Source organism: Corapipo altera, unplaced genomic scaffold (assembly GCF_003945725.1).
Source record: "Corapipo altera isolate COAL_440 unplaced genomic scaffold, ASM394572v1 308, whole genome shotgun sequence".
In the NCBI taxonomy this organism is placed as follows: Eukaryota; Metazoa; Chordata; class Aves; order Passeriformes; family Pipridae; genus Corapipo; species Corapipo altera.
The window spans coordinates 661,437-681,254 of NW_020884925.1; the positions used below are offsets into that span (position 1 = coordinate 661,437).

The following is a 19,818-nucleotide window of genomic DNA, read 5'->3' on the forward strand; positions in this document are numbered from 1 at the left end:
CGAGGGTTTAGCGGTGGTTGCGTAACCCCGGGGGCCACCTGGCCCCCACTCGCTGCGGTGTCAGCAGCCTTAACACCCCCGGGGCCTCCTCCTGCCCCCCGGGAGGGGAAGCTGAGGCACAGGGGGACCCCCACCGAGCACCCCCCTCCCCTTGCCATCAGGGCCGGTAATTAATTACTTGGGGGCAGGGAAATTACCCCCCTTAATTACCACTTTTCGTTATTCCCCTCTAACCGCCTTAGTGAAGGGCTTATGTGCTTACAGGAACCGGTGGGTCCCAAGGGGGGGGACACACAGATGGGGGGTCCCCACCCCGATCCCCATCTCCCACCTCTGCCTCAATCTCAGCCTCGCCGTGCTGGGGGGGTGGACACGCGGTGACAGGGTAACACCCCACGGTGGCCCGCGGCGGCGCTCGGGGGGGGGGGTGGCTTGGGTGTCGCGGGGTTTAGGGTTACAGGGCTGGGGCTCAGCACCTTTTTAATTCTTCATCGCGTGGCTGATTGATCCCCCCCGCCCCGCGCAGACACTAAAGATTAAGAGGGTGACAAAGAGGCGGCTGCTTACACAGCGCCCGCCTAAGCCGCCTTGAAGAGAGCAAGGCAAGAGCCCTGCTGCCCGCAGAGCTGCCCGAGCACTCATCGCCTCGCCAGACCCACCGCGCTGGATCCAGACGCACAGGACAGGGAGAGGTCGGGAACGCCGGGTCGGGGATGGCTGCGTCCCCGGCGGGGTCGGTGGTGAGCGCCGGGCTGGACGAGAGCCCCACGGGTAAGAGGTAGAACGTTTTGCTGGACTGGGGGCAACACGGCAGGGCTGCAGGCACCTGGGGGGGCTTTGAGATGGCTGGGCCCCTGTTGTGGTCGTTCTGGGAGTCCTCTTCATGGTTCTCCTCTGGGATAATTGAGGTCCCCATTGTGGTCCAGCTCCAAGATGTCTGGGGTCCCCAGAACGGCCACCTGGATGCCTTTGGTCCCCACTGGGGTCCATCTCCAAGATACCTGTGGGTCCCTGTCATGGTCCATCTCCAAGACACTCAGTGTCCCCATCATGGTTCTTCTCTGGGATGTTTGGGTTCTCCATCGTCATCCTTCTCCAGAGTGGCTGGGGTTCTCATCATGATGCTCCTCCTGGGTGCCCAAGGTCCCCATCAGGGTCCTTTGGAATGCCTCGGGGCCTCAGCTGTCACACTTCTCCAAGATGGTGAGGGTCCCCATTGTGGTCCTTCTCTAGGCTGGGATGCCTGCAGTTCCCAACCCTCTCCATGATGTCCATGGCACTCATCATGTTCCTTCTACAGGATCCCTGGGGTCCCCAGTTATGCCCCTTATCCAGGATGCCTGCAGTCCCCAGCCACAACCCTTTCCTGGATCCCCTTGAACACCAGCCCTTCTCCAGAGTCTCAACTGTCTCCTGCTGTGACCCTTCTCTGGGATGCCCCATGTCCCCAGAGGTGTCCCTTCTGCAGGACACCTCCCATCCCTGATTGCAACCCTTCTCTGGGATGCTCAGAGTCCCCTCTCTGGCACGCTTTGAGTCCCCATCCTTAGGGACACCCTTTCATCCCTTTTTGTTTTTTTTTTAAAGTCACATGAGAGCACGTCTCACATCACCCTGGGTGCTGGGGTATGGAAAGATGTGGACCCTTGTGCAGAGTCCCCGTCCATGTCCCTGGGCTGGATCGGTGGCGATGGGAGCCACCCCATTGCCAGGATGCTGGGAGGCAGCAGGGACTGGTGGGAGGGACAAGGGACATCGGGAGGTCTGGAGTCACTCCGAGCGTGCTGGTTCTGCTCCTGCAGGGCTGAGCCCGGCCCCGGGCAAGGCGCTGAGCCCAGTGCTGCTGTGCAAGGTGTGCGGGGACACCAGCAGTGGGAAGCACTACGGCATCTACGCCTGCAACGGCTGCAGCGGCTTCTTCAAGCGCAGCGTCCGCAGGAAGCTCATCTACAGGTGGGAATGGGGCCAGGGAATGGGGGCATGGGCAGCCAGGGGAGCAGGAAACAGGGGAACATGAACCCAGTTGGGCAGAGACCCTGGGGATGGACACCATGGGGGAAAGGATGCCCAGCAGGGCAGGGACCCCAAGGCTGGGCACCCAGAGGGGCAGGGATGCAGAGGATGGACAGTGGGGCAGGAATGGTGGGGACAGGCAACCAGCAGTGTAGGGGCACCCAGCAGACCAAGGGCCCCAGGGAGTGGGCAACCGGTGGGATGGGGATCAGGTGGACATGAACCCACTAGGATAGGGAGTCAGGGGATGGGGCACCCAGCAGGGAAGGGACACAGGGAGATGGACACTCAGTGGGACAGGGACTTTGAAGACAGGAACCCAGTGGGGTAGGGTCCCACAGTATAAACACCCAGCAGGGCAGGGATCCCAGGACATGGGCAATGGATGGGGCAGGGACCCAGGGGGACTTGAACCCAAGCAGGGCAGGAACCAGGGGACAGGCAAACAGTGGAGGAGACACCAGGTGGGGAGGTGTCTGGGGCATCCTCATAGGTCCAGGACACCCATCAAGGCAGGGTATGCACTGGGACAGGACACCCGTTGGGGACAGAGTACCCACTGTGGTGGGGCACTCATTGGAGTAAACCCATGGTGGGTGGGACAAGACACCCAACAGGGACAAAGTACCCCCAGGACATGGCATCCATGGAGGCAGAACACTCTGCGGGGACAGGGGCCACTGCAGTGGCTGCAGCCAGGTGCCACCTCTCCCCATAGGTGCCAGGCGGGGACGGGGCTGTGCCCGGTGGACAAGGCACATCGCAACCAGTGCCAGGCCTGCCGGCTCAAGAAGTGCCTGCAGGCTGGCATGAACAAGGACGGTGAGATGGGGGACAGACACACACACACGGTGACGGATGGCAGGGGGTGGCAGCGAGTGGCCAGTGCTGATGTCACCTTTTCCCTGCAGCCGTGCAGAACGAGCGCCAGCCCCGTAGCACGGCCCAGGTCCGGCTGGACAGCATCGAGCTGGATGCTGAGCTGCCCCCAGAGCACGTGGCCACCACACGTGAGGTGCCCCCATCGCCCTGTCCCGCTCCTCGTGGTCCCAGTGCCACTGTCACTGTCACCCCGGGTCCGCGGGTGCCCACACCACCCACCAACCATCGCTTCATGGCCAGCCTGATGACGGCCGAGACCTGCGCCAAGCTGGAGCCTGAGGATGGTGGGTGGCTGCCAGTAGGGAGGGGACAGGTGGGGGTGTTGTCTCCACTGAGTGGTGACCACCAGTGTCCCCTTCCATCCCTGCAGCTGATGAGACAGTGGATGTGACAGGCAGTGAGCCGGAGCGGGCGACCGGCGAGTACCAGGTGGCACCATACCCGGCAGCCAGCCCTGAGAACATCTATGAGACCTCTGCACGGCTCCTCTTCATGGCTGTGAAGTGGGCCAAGAACCTGCCCGTCTTCTCCAACCTGCCCTTCCGTGACCAGGTGAGGTTGGGGGGTCCCCATGGGGAACTGGGGATCCCCCTATGGGGCAACAGGGACCCCAAAATATGTAGGCAGCCAGTGGGCTGTGGATGGCTGAAGCATCTCCATAACATTCTTGGGGCACCCCAAGAGAAGATGCTCTTCAGCCCAACCAACTGTGGTGGCTGGAGGTGCTGGAGGGCTTGGGGGTTACGGTGGTTTTGGGGCCCACTCTCGCCAGGTGATCCTGCTGGAGGAAGCATGGAGTGAGCTGTTCCTGCTCTGCGCCATCCAGTGGTCCATGCCCCTGGAGAGCTGCCCACTGCTGGCTGTCCCCGAGCCAGCCCCTGGGAAGCTGCTGCCGGCTGCCCTGGATGTCCGGGCGCTGCAGGAGACCCTCGGCCGCTTCAAGGCACTGGCTGTTGACCCCACCGAGTTTGCCTGCATGAAGGCTGTGGTGCTCTTCAAACCAGGTGAGGGCACCCACCAGCACCTGCCACTGGCTGTCCCCCTGTCCCCACTGCACCCCATCACCCCTCTGTCCCTGCAGAGACCCGTGGCCTGAAGGACCCCGAGCAGGTGGAGAACCTGCAGGACCAGTCGCAGGTGATGCTGGGCCAGCACAACCGTTCCCACTATCCCGGGCAACCTGTCAGGTACCGCTGTCCCCAGGACCCCACAGGTGACACCAGGGGAGGGACACCCACCCATGGCCACCACTTTGTCCCCAGGTTCGGGAAGCTGCTGCTGCTCCTCCCAGCACTGCGCTTTATCTCCTCGGAGCGCGTGGAGCTGCTCTTCTTCCGCCGGACCATTGGCAACACCCCCATGGAGAAGCTGCTGTGTGACATGTTCAAGAACTGACATTCCCACCCCGCTGTCACCTGGCTTGTTTGCCCCCTTGCACTGGCACCCTCTCACCCTCACCCTGATCTCCTCACCCTGGGGTGTGAAGGGGCCCGTGGTCCCATCTCCAGGGAGGTGACCAGGACTGTGGGATGCCCCCAGCAGCTGGGACCAGCTTCACCGGTGGCAGGGAAATGTCTCTGAGTGCCCAACGCACTGGGAACACCTCACAGGGGTGGGGGCTCGATGGTGCCACCGTCCCAAATGCTAGAGGAACCCAGGCAAGGCACCCCCGGCACCATGGGAACCCACTGCCACCTGAGGGGGTCACTGGCCTGGGGGACACTCACTCAGGGATGAAGCCAACCTGGGGGTGACAACAGCCAGGGGTGACAACAGCCAGGGGTGACACTGGCCAGGGGTGACAACAGCCAGGGGTGACAACAGCCAGGGGTGATACCAGCCTGAGGGTGACACAGGACCAAGGGTGGTGCCAACCTGGAGGTGACACAAGACCGATGCCACTGGCCAGGGATGATGGCAGCCTAGAGGTGACACTGGCCACAGGGGTGATGGACACCCTGGGCGTGACTCCAGCCTGGGGGTGACAGGGGCTGGGGATGATGGACATACAAGACCAGGGGTGACTTCGGCTGGGGGTGACACCAAACCAGCGTGACCCCAGTCCAGAGGTGACACTGTCCAGGGGTCACCCAGCCCAGGGTGATGCCAGCCCAGGGGTGACACTGGCCAGGGGTGATGGACACCCTGGGGGTGACCCCAGTTCTGGGGGTGACACTGGTCAGGGGGTGATGCCATCCTGGGCTGCAGGGCCCTCCTGCCACCACTTCACTCCCGCTTATGTCCCCCCTATTTTCTACTTGGAATAAAGAGGATCTTTGCAGCCACACTCCCATGACACTGATTTAGGGGCCCCCTGGACAGGGGGACAGTGGGGGGAGCACCAGCTGAATGTAAATAACCTGAGCAGAAATCAATAAAAATCAATAATCTGAATATAAACACATTGCAAATAAATTATCTGAATAGGAATAATGTAAATATATATAAAATTGATATAAATAATATGATTTAAATGATGGGGATTGAATAATCAGAATATAAATTAGATTATAGAAGTAACGTGAAGAAAAATGAAATTAAATAATCTGAAATAATTTGAATAGCAAGAAATTGAAAATAAACTATCTGAATATAAATAAATATAAATAACCTGACTGGATAAACCCAGAATTAAATACAAATAATTAATAATCAATAATAATTAGGCAGAATTAACAGAAATAAACTGAATAGAAATAAAATGAAACTAATATGAAATAATCTGAGAAGGAATAAATTGAAAATAAACTACTGGAATATAAATGAGATAAATCTAAATAATCTGATTGGAAATAATCTGAATTAAATAATGGCAATAGAAATAAAATGAAATAATCTGAATACAGATCAACTGGAAATAAATTATCTGAATATTAATTAAATATAAATAATCTGATTAAATTAATAGGTGTAGAAATAATCTGTATAGAAATAAATAATGTGAATATCAAACAAGAGAAACAGAAATCCTCTGGCCATAAATAATCTGAATGTGAATAATCAGCATTAAATAATCCCATGGGAATGGGATTACCCCCAGGCCCAGCCCCTCATTCCAGCTCTTCCCTCCCTGCGATGTCAGAGGATCAGGGAAATCCACAAACTGCCCTTTATACACCCTCTGGGCTGATGGAAAGAGGAATTTCCCCCCCCCCATCCCAACCCCCTGGAATTTTGGGACAGCATCCATGTCCCACCGGGAAGTCTTCACCTTTAGAGAACGACACTTTTATTTCTCTGGTTTTGTCCTTTTTTACACGATTCCGAGCGCGGGCGACGCGGGATCATAAATCCTCTGACAATACAGACTTTGTTTAATTTACAGAATTATAAATTACTTAGAAAACATCCCATGAAAAATAACAATAATTCCCCCTCGCAGCCCCTTCTCCTTTCCAGTGTCAGCACATTCCCCTCCGGAAAAGCCCTTCGGGCCCCAAATCCATCCAAAGGAACGGTGGGAGATCCTGGGAATAGACACCCTGGAACATCCCATTATCCCTCCAGTCCTGCTCAGCTCCTGCCAGGATTTTTTATATATATATATATATATATATGTATATGTGTATATAGTTCTTTTATTTCTATCTTTCTTTTTGCCTATATAACTACAAATACATTATATATATAAAGAAATAAATTTTCTATATATATCCCATACATTTCTCTATATAAAGAAATATATTTTCTCTCTATATTCCATACATTTATATATATATATAAAGAAAGAGAGAGAAAATATTTATTCTTTATATATATATTTCCTTTATATATTTCTTTTTAGAGAAATACACTCTTTAGCTAAAGAAATATATAAAGACATATGAAGAAACATATATAAACATATGTTAAACATATAGCATGTTTGAATTACATAACATATATTAAATATGTTTCTACATATAAAAGAACTACATTCAAATATATATAAAGTAATAAATATTCTTTATATATGGTACACTTTTCTTTTATATATACTTCTTTATATATAGAAATATATAAAATATATACATAACAAACTGCAAACCTAATTTCCTTTATATACTTCTTTATATATATAAACATATAAACATATATACATAAAGAAATATATATTCTTTATATATAGTATATATCTCATATATTTCTTTATATATAAATATTGATTATATATAAAAGAAATAGAAAATACAAAGTATTTAATTTTTATATATCTTCCTTTGAGTAGTTTTTAATTGTACAGAGAATAATTCCTCTTTTGTATGTATATTTTCTTTATATATAGGATATATATTGTTATAGATGTTCTTTATATATATAATATATTCTATTTTCCTTATATATAAATTATATATAATGGAAGTATACGTATAACCCAAAAGAAATATAGATACATCTATATACATATATATATATATATATTTACCCAAGGCAGATCTGCCTTCCCTGCTCTCATCCCACTGGGTTGAGAAACCTGTGGATGAGCTGGAGCCTCTCAGCGATCTCTTAGAAGGCAATTCCAGGGTTTTTAGCTCCACAGGCTCCCAAATGGCTGGTTTGGCCCCGAGCACTTGGATTCTCTGGCTCATTCCAGCTCCCACTGAGTTTGGGGCGGCTCTCCAGGAGCCTTCATTGTTGTGGGCACATCCACCTTCCCAGCGCATCAGGGTTGGGCCCCAAATCCCCCTTTTTCCCCCTCTAGGGCTGGGAAAATCTCGTTTTCCCTCTTGGATGGGGAATGATTGAGTTGGTGTTGCTGCACTCCCGGGATGCGGCGCTGAGGCGGACGCTGCTCCCGCGGCCCTGGCATCTGTCCCTTCCCCCAGTGGAAAACAAAGAAAGATAAAATTAAAATGAAAGTGGAATTTCAAATATCAAATAAAAAACAACCCCAATAAATAAACCATCCCTGGAAAGAAATGGCCCTTTGGGCAGGGGGGAGAGGGACCAAGGGCTCGGCTGAGCCCAGAGATGCTCGGAAAAGACCAAATACTCCGGAAAACTCCATTTTTTGCTCTTTTCCCAATTTTTATGGTGTTTTGGGAAAGATGTGATGCCCAGCCCACCTGGAAGGATGGATCCAGCCTTAATTAATCTAATTAGCGTCTCAGGGCTCCTCATTTTGCCTTTCCAGAGGTCTTCCAGTACCCAGAGCTTCTCCAGGTGCCACCAAGGGTGACGATGATGACACAAGGGAGGGATTAAGAGCCAAGTCGTTAGTTAGTGTCATTAATTAGTCCTATGATAGGCTAATTACACCTCCAGGGATTTCTTGCTGACAACAAAACTCACTGTTTTATTGAGTGATAGTTGGTGACACCAGCAGTGACACCAAGGACGGCTCAGCCTATTGCTCCCCTCCTCCCCGGCCCAAAAATAATAATAATAATAATAAAAAAAAAGAAAAAAAAAGAAAAAAAAAGGAAAAAAAAAAAGAAAAAAAAAGAACAAAGTTCTGTCTGGGGAAAATATAAAAAAAATTAAAAAATATATATATTTACACTCAACTCCAGGAACCGGCATATAAACAAATATCGCTTCAAGTAGTCCTCGAGTATTATTATTATTATTATTATTATTATTATTATTATTAATTTTTAATACTGATGGTCGCAAAAAAAAAAGAAAAAAGAGGAGGAAAGGTGGTTAGGTCACGTTAAAAAATCAAAGCCCGAAGGAAAACGGTGATTTTTGGCAGATTTTAACACTTTTCCATGCGCTCGGCGTTGGCGTGGATGAGGTGGTGAAAGCACGGAGGGTTTGGCTGCAGCGGAGCCAGCGCTGGCTCAGGATGATCCCGTGGGATATTTAGGCTTGGTTTTCTCCTTCCCATGGGATTTTTAGGCTTGGCTTTCTCCTACCCATGGGATTTTTAGGCTTGGTTTTCTCCTACCGACAGGTGACTCGGCACGAGGGTTTGGCAGCGCGATGCTCCGAGCCGTGGGTGCTCCGAGGGGAAGGGCGCAGGAGCCGGCCGGTGCCCCTCCATCCCCATCCACCCCCCGCGCCCAAAGGTCTCCACTCCCCAAACCATTAAGGCCACTGTTAAACCATCCCCCCCCCCGGGCCTTTTTACTTAAGAATTCATCCTCCTGGCGTTAACGAGGAAGCTGTGGGAGCGCTGCCGATGGGGAGGAAGCCCTGGCACGTGACGTGGCCCTGGGTGAAGCATCTCAGACCATGAACTCGTTGCTCCCCAGGAGGACGAGGGGTTGGGCAGCGGCACAATCGGCCTCGGGATTCCTCTTGCGTCCCCCCGTCGTCCCCCCATCTGGGGGCTCTTTGGTTTTTGGGGGGGAAGTTTTCACGCTCTTCAGTTTCTGTTTGCCTTTCTCCGGGTTGAACGTCCCACGGGTGGTGAACTGAGGCCGGTCCTCAGGGTAACGGAGGGGTCCCGCTGAGCCCTCAGGGCTCGCCCGACTCTCAGGGGGCTCTCCATGTCCCCCCGCTCGGTAGAAAGGCGATTTGGAGTACATCTGGAAGCGCTTCCGGGGCAGGTGGGGCAGGCAGGAGGTGGACGACTGGGACGAGGAGGAGGAGGAGATGGAGGCGTCGGCCGGGTCCACGGGCTCCAGCCGCATCCTGGGGTGCCTTCGCAGCCGGCTCGGCCCCTCGGCCTTGGTGGGGCGCAGGGAGATAAGTGCTACACTTCTCTCTGGAGGGGCAGAAGGACCATGGGAGGATTAACACCTTGAGACCACCCAGCATCTTGGTGCTGCTCACCGGGGACACGTGCCATGAAGCCAGGGCAACGTTCCCAGCATCTCACTGGAGGCAGCATCACCAGCACTGGAGGAGCGGTCACCTCCCCACCAAACCGTGGTTGCCATCAGCCAACTCCTCAGGGCCATGTGGTTTAACCCTTAACCCTCCTCTCTGCACCCATTTAAACTGTGGGCTTTAAATGAACTAAAAATCCCCAAATAACCTTTCCCAAAGTGACAGAAAAATCTAAGAAATCTGAATGGGCAGAAGATGTCCCTGTCCATGGCAGGGGGGTGAAACAAGATGACCTCTGAGGGTCCCTTCCAACCCAAACCATTCCATGATAAACCCAAGGACACCTGGATTTACCTGAGCGATCGGAGATGGCTCCTTCGGAATCGAAGTTCAGATTTTCGGAGCTGTCGGCAGTGCCGATGGAGGCTTCGGACTCGAGGGTTTCGTCGTCGGAGGCGCGGGGCTCCAGTGCCAGCATCTCGAACGTCAGCTCCTCCCTGCCAAAACCAACCCAGTCCCACTGACCCAATGGGACCAAAAAGGTGGGGAGGAGAAGAAAGAGGTGCAGGGCAAGAGATCATGGAGGGCTGGAGCCCTTCAGTCATGATGCCAAGCAACATCCATAGGCCGAGGACGTGGCTTGAACCCTTGGCCAGACTTACTTTTCCTTCTGCAGGTTCTCGATCTGCTCGGTCAGCACCTTCTCCTCCTGCTGCATGGCCACTTGCTGCTGCTCTGTCACCTCCATCTCCATGGCCTCCTCGCTGCTCATGGTCTCCTCAGGGACGTCCGTCACCGAGGGCAAGCGCCCGGTGACAGGAGATGCTGGGCTGGGGTAGGCGCCGCGCCGTACACGTCCTTTGCCCTGAAGAGAGACACCAGTGTCACCACCACCAGCCAAGGTGATCTGGCAAAAACTCAGGTGCCAACCACACTGCTCTCTCAAGGAGCAAAGAAGACGGCCCTGGCCATCAGTCCTCAGTGCGCTGCCAGTGGACACACCCCAGACCCTCCAAGACCTCTCTTCAGCCTGGGAGAGGTACCAGGACTCAACACATTGGAGGAGTTGAGGATGGAGGTGGTGAGAGGTGGTGGTGGTGAGGATGACACTGACAGACCAAGTGCAACTTGGACTTCTGAGCAAGCCCAGCCGGTGGCAGGGTGGGTTCCCACAAAGCCCACAGACCATGCGAGGGGAAGGTTGATAGTGGTTGTGTTGGTTTTGGGTGGGAGCATCATCACCAAGGCTTTGATTTCAGGGCACCTGGCTCCTGCTTTATCCTTAGATTGTCTCATATCCTTCCCTCATCCACCCTCAGTATTTCCTGAGCATCACAAGGGTCTCCACTGATCCCTTCAGCAAACAGAAACTCAGAATCATGTTGTCCATGCTCTGATCTCATGTAGAGGAGATCCAGAAACCAGGACCGCCTCTAGTGGTCTGTTATAAGGCAAGAAATCCAGATTTTTGGGCCCATGGTTAAATGGGGATATTTAACGAAGATCTGAAGAACCACCTGATTTTTTTAATATTAAAATAAGGACTCAAATCGGGGTGGTACATATGGAGGGATATTATATATGCAGCTGTTTGAATCTTCTGAGGACTAGCTCTACAGATCTGCTCTAAAGAGCAGAAGAAAAAGGTGGACTTTTGGAGATGGGGGACACAACAGAAACTAAACAGCTTTTACTTTAACTGTTATCTAGACCAGACATCTCACATTCTAAATTCCAGATCCTGAAGTGACCAGGACCTTGGAGATGTCCATGACTTCCAGCCCTCCCTTGACAACCATCACCCAGGGTGAACCTGCACCTCCTTGGGCTCGTTGCAAGCCAACTTTCCTCCCCTGCATTTGCGGCATGCCCGGCTCTTCCTGATAACCCACGTGCCCAGAGCAGGTTTTCAGGATAAAGGAGCCTCCCTTTTTTCCTTTCCATTTTACCCCTTTCATCTTTTGATGCCACATCTCAGAGATCCTTCATCATCAGCAAAGCCTCTCCCACACCCCGGTGTTCCTCTGACGACAGCTTTCACGTGGGCTCCTGAGCTGAGGCACAGCTCCCTGAATCCTATTAACCAAAACTCCTGAGATCCCAAAGATCCCACTGGCTCATGGACTTAAGCCCCTGTGAAATGCCATGCTCAGCATTAGGGGAGCAGTGCTCGAGTTTTGCTCTTCTTTGTCTCCTGACCCTTGTGGATGATGAAAGATGGGGGGGAAGCACCATGGGCTGAGCCTGGTAGGGAGGGAAACAGCTCCACCAGCATTCCCAAAATCCTACAGGCACTCTTCTCACCCATCGTGGTCTCACTGGGAACTCAAAATCAAACTGGGATGGAGTTACGGAATACAGGAGTTGCTGGACCACTCTCAATTAAAACCTGGGTTTCCTGACCTTGTGTTCAAGGTGGTGGTGCTCCTCCTCCAAGTAGGTGGAGGAGACCTTTGGATGCCTCGAGACATCTGAGCTGGGGGTTTTGTCCCCCATCTCCAGAAACAGCAGCACTGTGAAAGCAACGTGATGCTGAAACACATCCTGAGCGAGGAGAAATAGGGGTAGGAAGGGAAGGGATGAATCAAGCAAAGTAAAAAAGAGGGAAGCACAGGATGGAAAAAGAAAATAAAATAGAAAATAAAGCAAGGAGGAAGGGAAGAGGGGTGGGAAGTGTTTTTCCGAGGAGCTGCGTGCAGGGATGGCCGAGTGTGGCTGTCCCCAACTCCTGTGCCCGAGACACCTGCAGGAGAAACAGAGGCCCTGAGGAGTAGCACCCGCCCGGGGCCCGGGCGGCAACATCACGGACAATGGCCAGTGGGACAGAGCTGGAATGAGCGGCGGTGACACACACGGAGGGACGCGGGCGCGCTGCAGTCATACATACCGGGATTGAACTGCGGGTTATGCTCATAAATCTAACTGCAATTAGTACGGGCTTCTGCATTTGAGAGGAGATGAAAAGGAAAGCAGAAGGTTAGAGTGCACATGCCGTCGCCCCTTCCAAAAACCCGCTTTGCTCCTTTTTCAGGTTTTTTTTCTTTTGTCCACTGGGGCGAGCGGGGCGGCTCTGCAGCACCAGCTCCACAACCTTGGGCAGACCCTGCTTGGATTCCATCCCCAAACAGCAGAAGCAAAGTGTCCCTGAGGATCACTGCCCCGAGGGCAGGTCCAAGCAGAGGGGCTGCTCGATGCTCAGCCCAAGCGTGGGGTGCCAGCGCTGCGCCGACTCCGTCCCTCTCCCACAGCCCAACTAGCCAAGCTCAGCGTGCATCTGCAGGCCCCCCGGGAAGCATGGAAGCTCAATGAGATGGGTCTGAGGCTCCCAAAAAGGCAGTGCAGGAGCAGGGGCAGCCTTTGGAAAGCTCCTTTTGGGTTCAGATAATGCAACTAAGCACAAAAAATGATGGTCCGAGTCTCCCATGGGGCCACATCAAGCCAGTGGATGAAAGGCTTGATTCAACTCAGGACCAAACGAGCTCAAATGAAGGTGGAAACGCTGATCAGGAACATCTGAGCTGGAGCAACCCCATCTCCATAGACTGCTCCTACCTCCTCATGCTTTGGTATGACTCCCTGCAAAGGTGAGGAGCCACCACGGGGCTGAGGGTCCCTGTCCTGGGGGAGATGGTGTGAGAGGTTGCGAGGGGTTTGGGAGGCTGGGATAAGCAGGAGAAGATAAGGTAGAGTGGCTTCAGGGGCAAGGAGAGGACAGGAGAGGACAGAGAGGGCTTTGGCATCTCACCATGGATCTCCGGATCAAGGAGAGGCGGCTCTTGGCCTTGTTCTCTGCGAACTCCAGGCTGTTGATGTCCTTGAGACGAGCCTTGTATTTATTCATCTGCTCGATGACGATCAATTCTACACAACTAAGGGGGAAAACACCCAAAAGAAGACAAAATGGGAGGAGGAAGTGATGTGATCTGAATTGTCTTGTCTTGTCCTTTGACAGGATTTCTTTGTAGCTTCTCCCCTAGACTTTGGTTCCAGCACATCCTCTCATTTTATTACAAGGAAGGGATTATTGAAGATCTGCTGTCATGGAAAAGCAAAGGGAGAAAGCTCCAGCTGGAAGCCAGAGGGCAGTGGAAATTATCCTATAAAGATTGATAACCAGCTACAGATGGATTGAGGAACATAGACTACAGAAACTAAAAATCACCAGGGATCCCACCAGAGAAATGTCTCCCCTTGGAAGAGGGACCAAGGGAATACACACCTGGAGAAGACAGCTCGCTTACATGCAGCAATGCTGCAGCAGTGATGCTGTTCAGCTGAGCCAACTTTAATGCTGCCAGGAGGGTGTCTGGGGAAAAAAAATGATCCTTTCCTCATAATAAAATGAGAAGATGTGCTGGAGCTAAAGCCTAAGGGAGAAGCTACAACAAAATCCTGTTGAAGGCCAAGTGCTCCTGCCAGCTGAGTCTCCAAGCACGTCTTCAACAATTTTAATACTTCCTGAAGGTAAAACCACCCCTTTCAGAAGCTCAGCCCTTTACTGGAGGGTTTACATTATTATAATTGACTCCAGTATCTATTTTTAAATCTATTTAGTATGAGCCAAACTGAATTTGGGCAAGTGCTTTGCTTTTTCTCTGTAAAACCTTTGCAATTATGGCAAACGCCACAAATAGATAAGTTTATTAATATTAATATTGCTGCAGACCAAACAACTCACCCCCTCCAATAAAAAAGCCAAAATTAAGTCAGAACCAAGACCTGCTTGCCAAAAAATTAACTGTAAAACCACATCAGCACAAGCTCCACCTTTTCCTGCTGAGATGGGCTAGGCAGGAAAGCAGAAGTTGACCTGCTCTTGGGGATCCTTCATCACTTAAAAATCCCCATTTAACAACCTCTTGGGGATTGAGAGGATATGAAATATCTTTGTGAAGATGCATTTTCTATGTGTTTATCATTGCCATGCTAAAGTTGTCACTTTTTGAGCTATTTTAACAACCCTAAGGGCTACCAAGCTGTGAGTGGTGGGTTGTCCAGCACCGTGTTCTTACGTGGTGGTTTTGCTGATGTCCTGGACGCTCTGCAGTGGGTCCGTCGTGTCAGGGCAGCGCAGGATACAGGGAGCAAAGACAATGGCCAAGGCATTGGCTGACATGCGGTTGGTCTCTTCTTGGAGGGCAATCCTAAAAAAAACAGGGATTAAGAGAGAAGTCAGAGATTAAGGCACCTCCACAGCACCCCTTCCACACGGCCATGGATGAACAGAGATGACATTTCTACGGTGCAGTCTTGCTTTGCTCTGACTGATGGAGAAAGCCAAACCTCAAGATGTCTCAGGTGGTTCCAAGGCAGGCAAACAACCCAAAAACTTGTGATGAGAGGCCTACAGTGGTGGGAGGCACCAGGGACTTGTAGGAACCACGAGCTCATCAATAGACAGCCATCACTTGGAAAAAGAGCTCCTGGGCCACCTCCTGGCAGACATGATGGACCTGAAAGCTCCTCTCTGTCTCCTGCCCACCTGCTTTTGGCCTCATCTATTCCCTCTCCTTGCCCAGGCCCAACGTACCTCACCAGGTGGAAGATGAGACGCTCCAAGGTGCTGAGGTGGGTGCGGGAGAGCTGGTCGATGACTGAGTACACCCCCCGCACTGTCTCCTTCCTCTCCTGGAGGCCTGTGGAGAAAGCACCACCATTTAGGGGCAGCTTCTACTTCCTCCTCTTATTTAGAATGATACTTCTTAATGCTTATTTAATTTTACTACTCAAAAGATAGAACTTTTGGGGCTGAAATCTGCTGGAATGTGATTTGATGTGAAAGCTGACAGAGTTGAGACCAAAATTGAGACCAAATAACCAAAAATCAGACTTCGAAACCAGGTAAATACAATTTGTTAAAATCAGACGGTTTGGACCCAATGAGTAAAAAAAAAATTAGACATTTTTAGGGGAAGGGGATGGTGAAGGAGATTCCTCACCCATCGCCCGCAGAAACTCCTCATAGAGCTCGAAGGTCATGAGAGGGTTGGGCAGGTCTCGGAGCCACTGCTTGAACACGCTGGCGATGACATGGATGTTGTAGTCGTCTAAATTCACATTATCAATGTCTGGGTTTGGCAGCAGATGGAGGGAAAAGTCACAAACCAAGAGGTAACAATTAATATGAATCATTAGTGAAACCAAGAGGTTGGACAAGGTGGCCTTCCTAGTCAAATCATTCCATGATAAGCTACTCCATGATAGAAAATGCACACATACCACCCTGAAACTACACTGTGTTTAACAGCAAGAAATCCAGCATTGCATTTAAGCTCCATGTGGTGAAATTGGAAAGAAATGTATTTTCCAGGACGAATTATGTCAGGTGGGACCAGGATTTCTTTCCTAGCTGGCATTGATAGCTATGGTGTAAGTAAGGCAGAATTTTCCCTCAACTAGAATGACTTTTTTCATAGATTGCACCCAAAAAAGCACGAGTTGGTGACTTGAGTTTTGGTTGGTGACGTGAAAGCATCCCTTGCATAGCCTGCAGTCCTTCCTTCCATCCAACCTTGCTGCTGCAGAGACTTTCCTCCCCAGGAGGTTCTTCCCCCTCCTTTTACCTGTATCGAGGCCTTGCCGCAGCTCCTTGATCTTGTTGGTGGAGCCTGACTTCCTGTAGATGCCCTCTGTGTACAGCCCGTGCATCTCGATGTAGTTGATGAGCTTCTCCACCAGCAGCGGCACCGCCCGCTCCTCGCTGGTCAGGCGGGAGAGCTCCACCCCGAACTGCCGGGGAGAGAGCTCGGGGTCGTACTGCACAGGGAAAGGACAAAAAGGGGTTAAATCCTTCTAGGATTGGTGCAGTGCTTGGATCCAAGCTGCTGTCCAGACTCCTTCAGCTGATCCAGGCAACCTGTGTGCTGGAGGACAGGACAGGACACAGGTCTTGCAGCGCTAAACTGGTCTCTGGACATGCACCTGAAGTCAAAAAAGTTTGTGTTTTCTTTCTTTAACCAGCCCACTGTGGTTATATCCGCAGGCTGGTAGAGCCAACACAGCTGGATATGGTCCTCCTCCACCTCCTGCCCCTCTGGCACCATCTCCAGGGATGATTTCACCCCTGAAAGATGATGCACGAAGCAGAACAGGTAAATCTGAATCTTGGCTTCTCAAATCAACTCACAGCATTGACAATTATAAAATATCTGTGAACAAACAAGATGCCAAAATAGGAGCCAAAAGAACCCATCTCCATCTGTCAGGAAACACTCACCAGAGAGTTGATACCTGGCAAATTCAAATGTGAATAAAGTCCTCCTGCATGGGAGATTCTGGGTGGGAAAAGTCAGAAGACCCAATACAACATTGACACAAATTCTCAGCCCCAGCAAAGGGAAGGTGAGGTGCAAGCCAGTCATTGGCAAAATGGTGGTGCCCATGACCCAGGTCTCAGCTCCCCTGACAATCCCTCCTGCATTTTTATTTTTCCCACTCGATGCCATCCTTTCATCCGTCCTGTCAACCTCATGATAAGATGTGTGGAAGGTCCCCATACTGTTTCATTCTTTCTTATAATTGATGGTTTGGGGCTCCCCATTGCTGAAAACAACCCTAAAAACATAATCCACCAAGCACAGAGAAGCTGGAACCTTCCTAGAGAAGAACTTCCAGCTGCCCAAGTTGGAGACATGGTGAACTCTCTTCCGCGGGTGCAGCACAAAAACTTCCTTGTGCAGAGAAACCCCAAGAAATGAGAAGGTTCCAAGAATCTCTGGGCTCCTCTGAAAAAAATTCTCATTGAAATTCCCAGATTTTAGAGCAGAAACTCATCAGAGGTGTTCCCAGCTCTTGCAAAAATACTCCAGAAAGGGAAACAGTGTGGCAAAAATACTCTATGTATTAAAAATACAAACATATTCATATATATATATATATCTTCAATGTATATATTCAGATTATTTCTTGGGAAAAATGTACTCCTGCAGCTTTCTGGGGGCTGTGTATTATGGAGGTTGTTTTCCCCCAAAAAGTCTCCCAGGGAGCTGACAAAGCCTTGTACACATTATTCTCCTGCCTCTATTGTCCTCCTTTTTGGCAGAAAATAAGTGACTGAAAAGAAAACCCACCAAATCTTGATGATTCATCATTAGCCAGGACAACCTGCTGCGTTCATTCCCTGTTCTCCATATCCTTGAATCTGGGAAACAATATTTAATTCCCTCTAAGGGGGACAGGGAGTGACTGAACATCCTCCGCTCCCCTTCCTGGCTCAGGCCAGTTTGGGGACCGTGCCATGACCTGAGCAGGGACCAGCGGGGTGAAGGACAACCCGTGTTTCCAAGAATAACCCTCCATTTCCAAATCCTTAAAAGCTACAAAATGAGGCAAATTCCTATTATTCGGTGTGGTTCCAAGGCAGGGAACGACACTGCAACATCTCCTGGATGACTGGGCAGATCTACAGTGACTCATCACTGCGTAATTCCCAAAATACATCCAAACACTGCTTGGAGAGACCTCCGGGGATCTCTGGTCTGAGCTCCTGCTCAAAGGAGGGTTATTGCCACCATTAGATCCAAGTTCTGTGCCTCCAACGATTTTTATACAAACAAGGGATCACCATCTGGAAGGTATTTAGTGAAAGAAAAGAGACTTTTACCTTTTTGGAGCACTTGGTCGTGGTTTTAAGACAGCACTTCTTGTGACAAGCATATTTACACACTGCAAGTGAGAAAAGGGGTATTTAATCATCCCAAAAGTCGCATCACTTGAAAAATATGAATTCACACGGATGAAGTAGCTCCTCTCAGGACTAGCAGGTCAAAAGCACATTGAATTTGCAGTTTCCAGGGGCCAAGTCTATGTTAGATCACTCAAACTAAAATAATGAAGCTTTAAAATGAAAGGCTCCATATTTAAGTTCCTGAAACGTTAAACCCCTCCCTGACAGATCCACTTGGAAGATAATTCATGAGTCACTCTGAGTATTAGACATGGATGCCCCCAAAGAGGTTGGAAATTGTACCTGATCTGTGTTCTTCCTGCACTGGGCCTGAACCACCCTAAGGTTGATGCTGCCAACCCAGTCACAGGAAGGTTAGAAAAACCAAAGCAATGGATCAACCTTTCCTGTTGTCTCTCCTCCATTTTCCTGCTCTCCCCAAAAATTCATGTGCCCAGAGGTCAAACAGGAGAAGCCAAATGGGTTTGCCATGGTCAGGATCCCCGCAGGCATCCTGAGGACCCATTTCCATACCCGACTCTCCCGTCCTTCTGACTGTGACACACATATAAGGTTTGACCTTATGGGGTGACCACATGACCTGATGGGGTAAGATGTGTAACACAAAGCACAAAATCAACCATGCCACGAAGGATTGCTGGGACAGACTCATTAGTCGACTTCAGAAACCCTTAAGAACTGTCCCAAATGCACTTCAGATGGGAAAAAACCCCAAATTAATTGAGAGTGGGGTTGCAAATCCCAAAACTCATCCCTGTGAAACAAGCACATGAGAAGAACCAAAGAGGGGGTGCTTACATTTACAAACAGAAGCCCTGTCCATGATCCAGATCAAGGAGGAACAATATTCACAGTATGTGGGGATGCTGTACTGGGTCGCCTTGAAAATGTGACCATTGTGCTCTTCCACCTGCGAGGACAAAGGTTGGGTGGTGAGAAAAGGAGATGGATGCTCAGTCTGCTGCAAAATGGGGAGATGGACACAGTCAGCTCTCCAACTTTGAGCTGGTATTTGCTTTTATTTGCTATTTTTGATTCCTTTTCAGCCCAATATCCCACAGACAACCCAAGCCAACATCCAGCCTGTGTGGGAACCGAACCCTCATGGAAGCAGGTTAGAAAGTGTTTGACTGAGGGTGGCTGGTCAACTTCTCCATGTTATAAGGGTCTTCTATGAATCCATGGCCCATTTTTTTTGGCTCTGCCCCTGCATCCTTCCCAGCACTGTTATATCCTTTAGGAGAACAGGAGCTGCAATGTCCTCCATTCACGATATTAGAGATGCAAAACATACTATAAATTTATGCAGAAACCCAGAACAACACTTTGTTTCGCTCTCAGCTCTTCCGTAATAACCCTTGACATGACATTTATGTCTTGGCTGATGTGGGATGTGTTTTCAGAGAAACAGCCCACATCCATCCTTGATCAAGCAAACCAAATGCACCTCATTCATCTTTCCAGTACATCCTTTCATGGCTGATGTTCAGATCTCACCACTGGACATGCAAAGAGAAGGTCTTGTCATTCTGGCCCTA

General features: G+C 50.4%; 2 protein-coding genes across 8 annotated transcripts in view; one reads left to right on the plus strand and one right to left on the minus strand.

Annotated features, from left to right (window-relative positions):
- The first annotated feature begins 658 nt into the window (after positions 1-658).
- NR2E3 (nuclear receptor subfamily 2 group E member 3) lies at positions 659-4,343 on the plus strand. The gene is made up of 8 exons (XM_027657739.1): positions 659-771; positions 1,803-1,953; positions 2,732-2,835; positions 2,925-3,179; positions 3,266-3,447; positions 3,668-3,899; positions 3,977-4,082; positions 4,158-4,343. The coding sequence occupies exons 1-8, from the start codon at positions 714-716 to the stop codon at positions 4,288-4,290; spliced, it is 1,221 nt and encodes a 406-aa protein (XP_027513540.1). The 5' UTR covers positions 659-713; the 3' UTR covers positions 4,291-4,343.
- A 3,964-nt stretch (positions 4,344-8,307) lies between these two features.
- Positions 8,308-19,818, minus strand: part of MYO9A (myosin IXA) — a 168,803-nt gene continuing 157,292 nt past the window's right edge. For 5 of the 7 annotated variants that reach the window (XM_027657762.1, XM_027657760.1, XM_027657758.1 and 2 more), the window contains 11 exons: positions 19,079-19,190; positions 18,197-18,258; positions 16,158-16,350; positions 15,534-15,662; positions 15,125-15,230; positions 14,607-14,738; positions 13,340-13,463; positions 12,482-12,535; positions 10,257-10,459; positions 9,949-10,091; positions 9,048-9,529 (listed from right to left, as the gene is read on the minus strand). In XM_027657762.1, coding sequence (XP_027513563.1) covers positions 9,048-9,529; positions 9,949-10,091; positions 10,257-10,459; positions 12,482-12,535; positions 13,340-13,463; positions 14,607-14,738; positions 15,125-15,230; positions 15,534-15,662; positions 16,158-16,350; positions 18,197-18,258; positions 19,079-19,190 — 1,740 coding nt within the window. Of the gene's footprint in view, positions 9,530-9,948; positions 10,092-10,256; positions 10,460-12,481; positions 12,536-13,339; positions 13,464-14,606; positions 14,739-15,124; positions 15,231-15,533; positions 15,663-16,157; positions 16,351-18,196; positions 18,259-19,078; positions 19,191-19,818 lie in introns of all 7 variants that reach the window. The other 2 variants (XM_027657759.1, XM_027657761.1) reach the window with 2 other exon arrangements.

Excerpts from the sequence above, each read along its gene's own strand:
- NR2E3 (XM_027657739.1), top strand. The coding sequence starts at position 714 with ATGGCTGCGTCCCCGGCGGGGTCGGTGGTGAGCGCCGGGCTGGACGAG. Across the intron at positions 2,836-2,924 it reads GGCTGGCATGAACAAGGACG|CCGTGCAGAACGAGCGCCAG; the intron begins GTGAGATGGGGG and ends TTTTCCCTGCAG. Across the intron at positions 3,180-3,265 it reads CAAGCTGGAGCCTGAGGATG|CTGATGAGACAGTGGATGTG; the intron begins GTGGGTGGCTGC and ends CCATCCCTGCAG.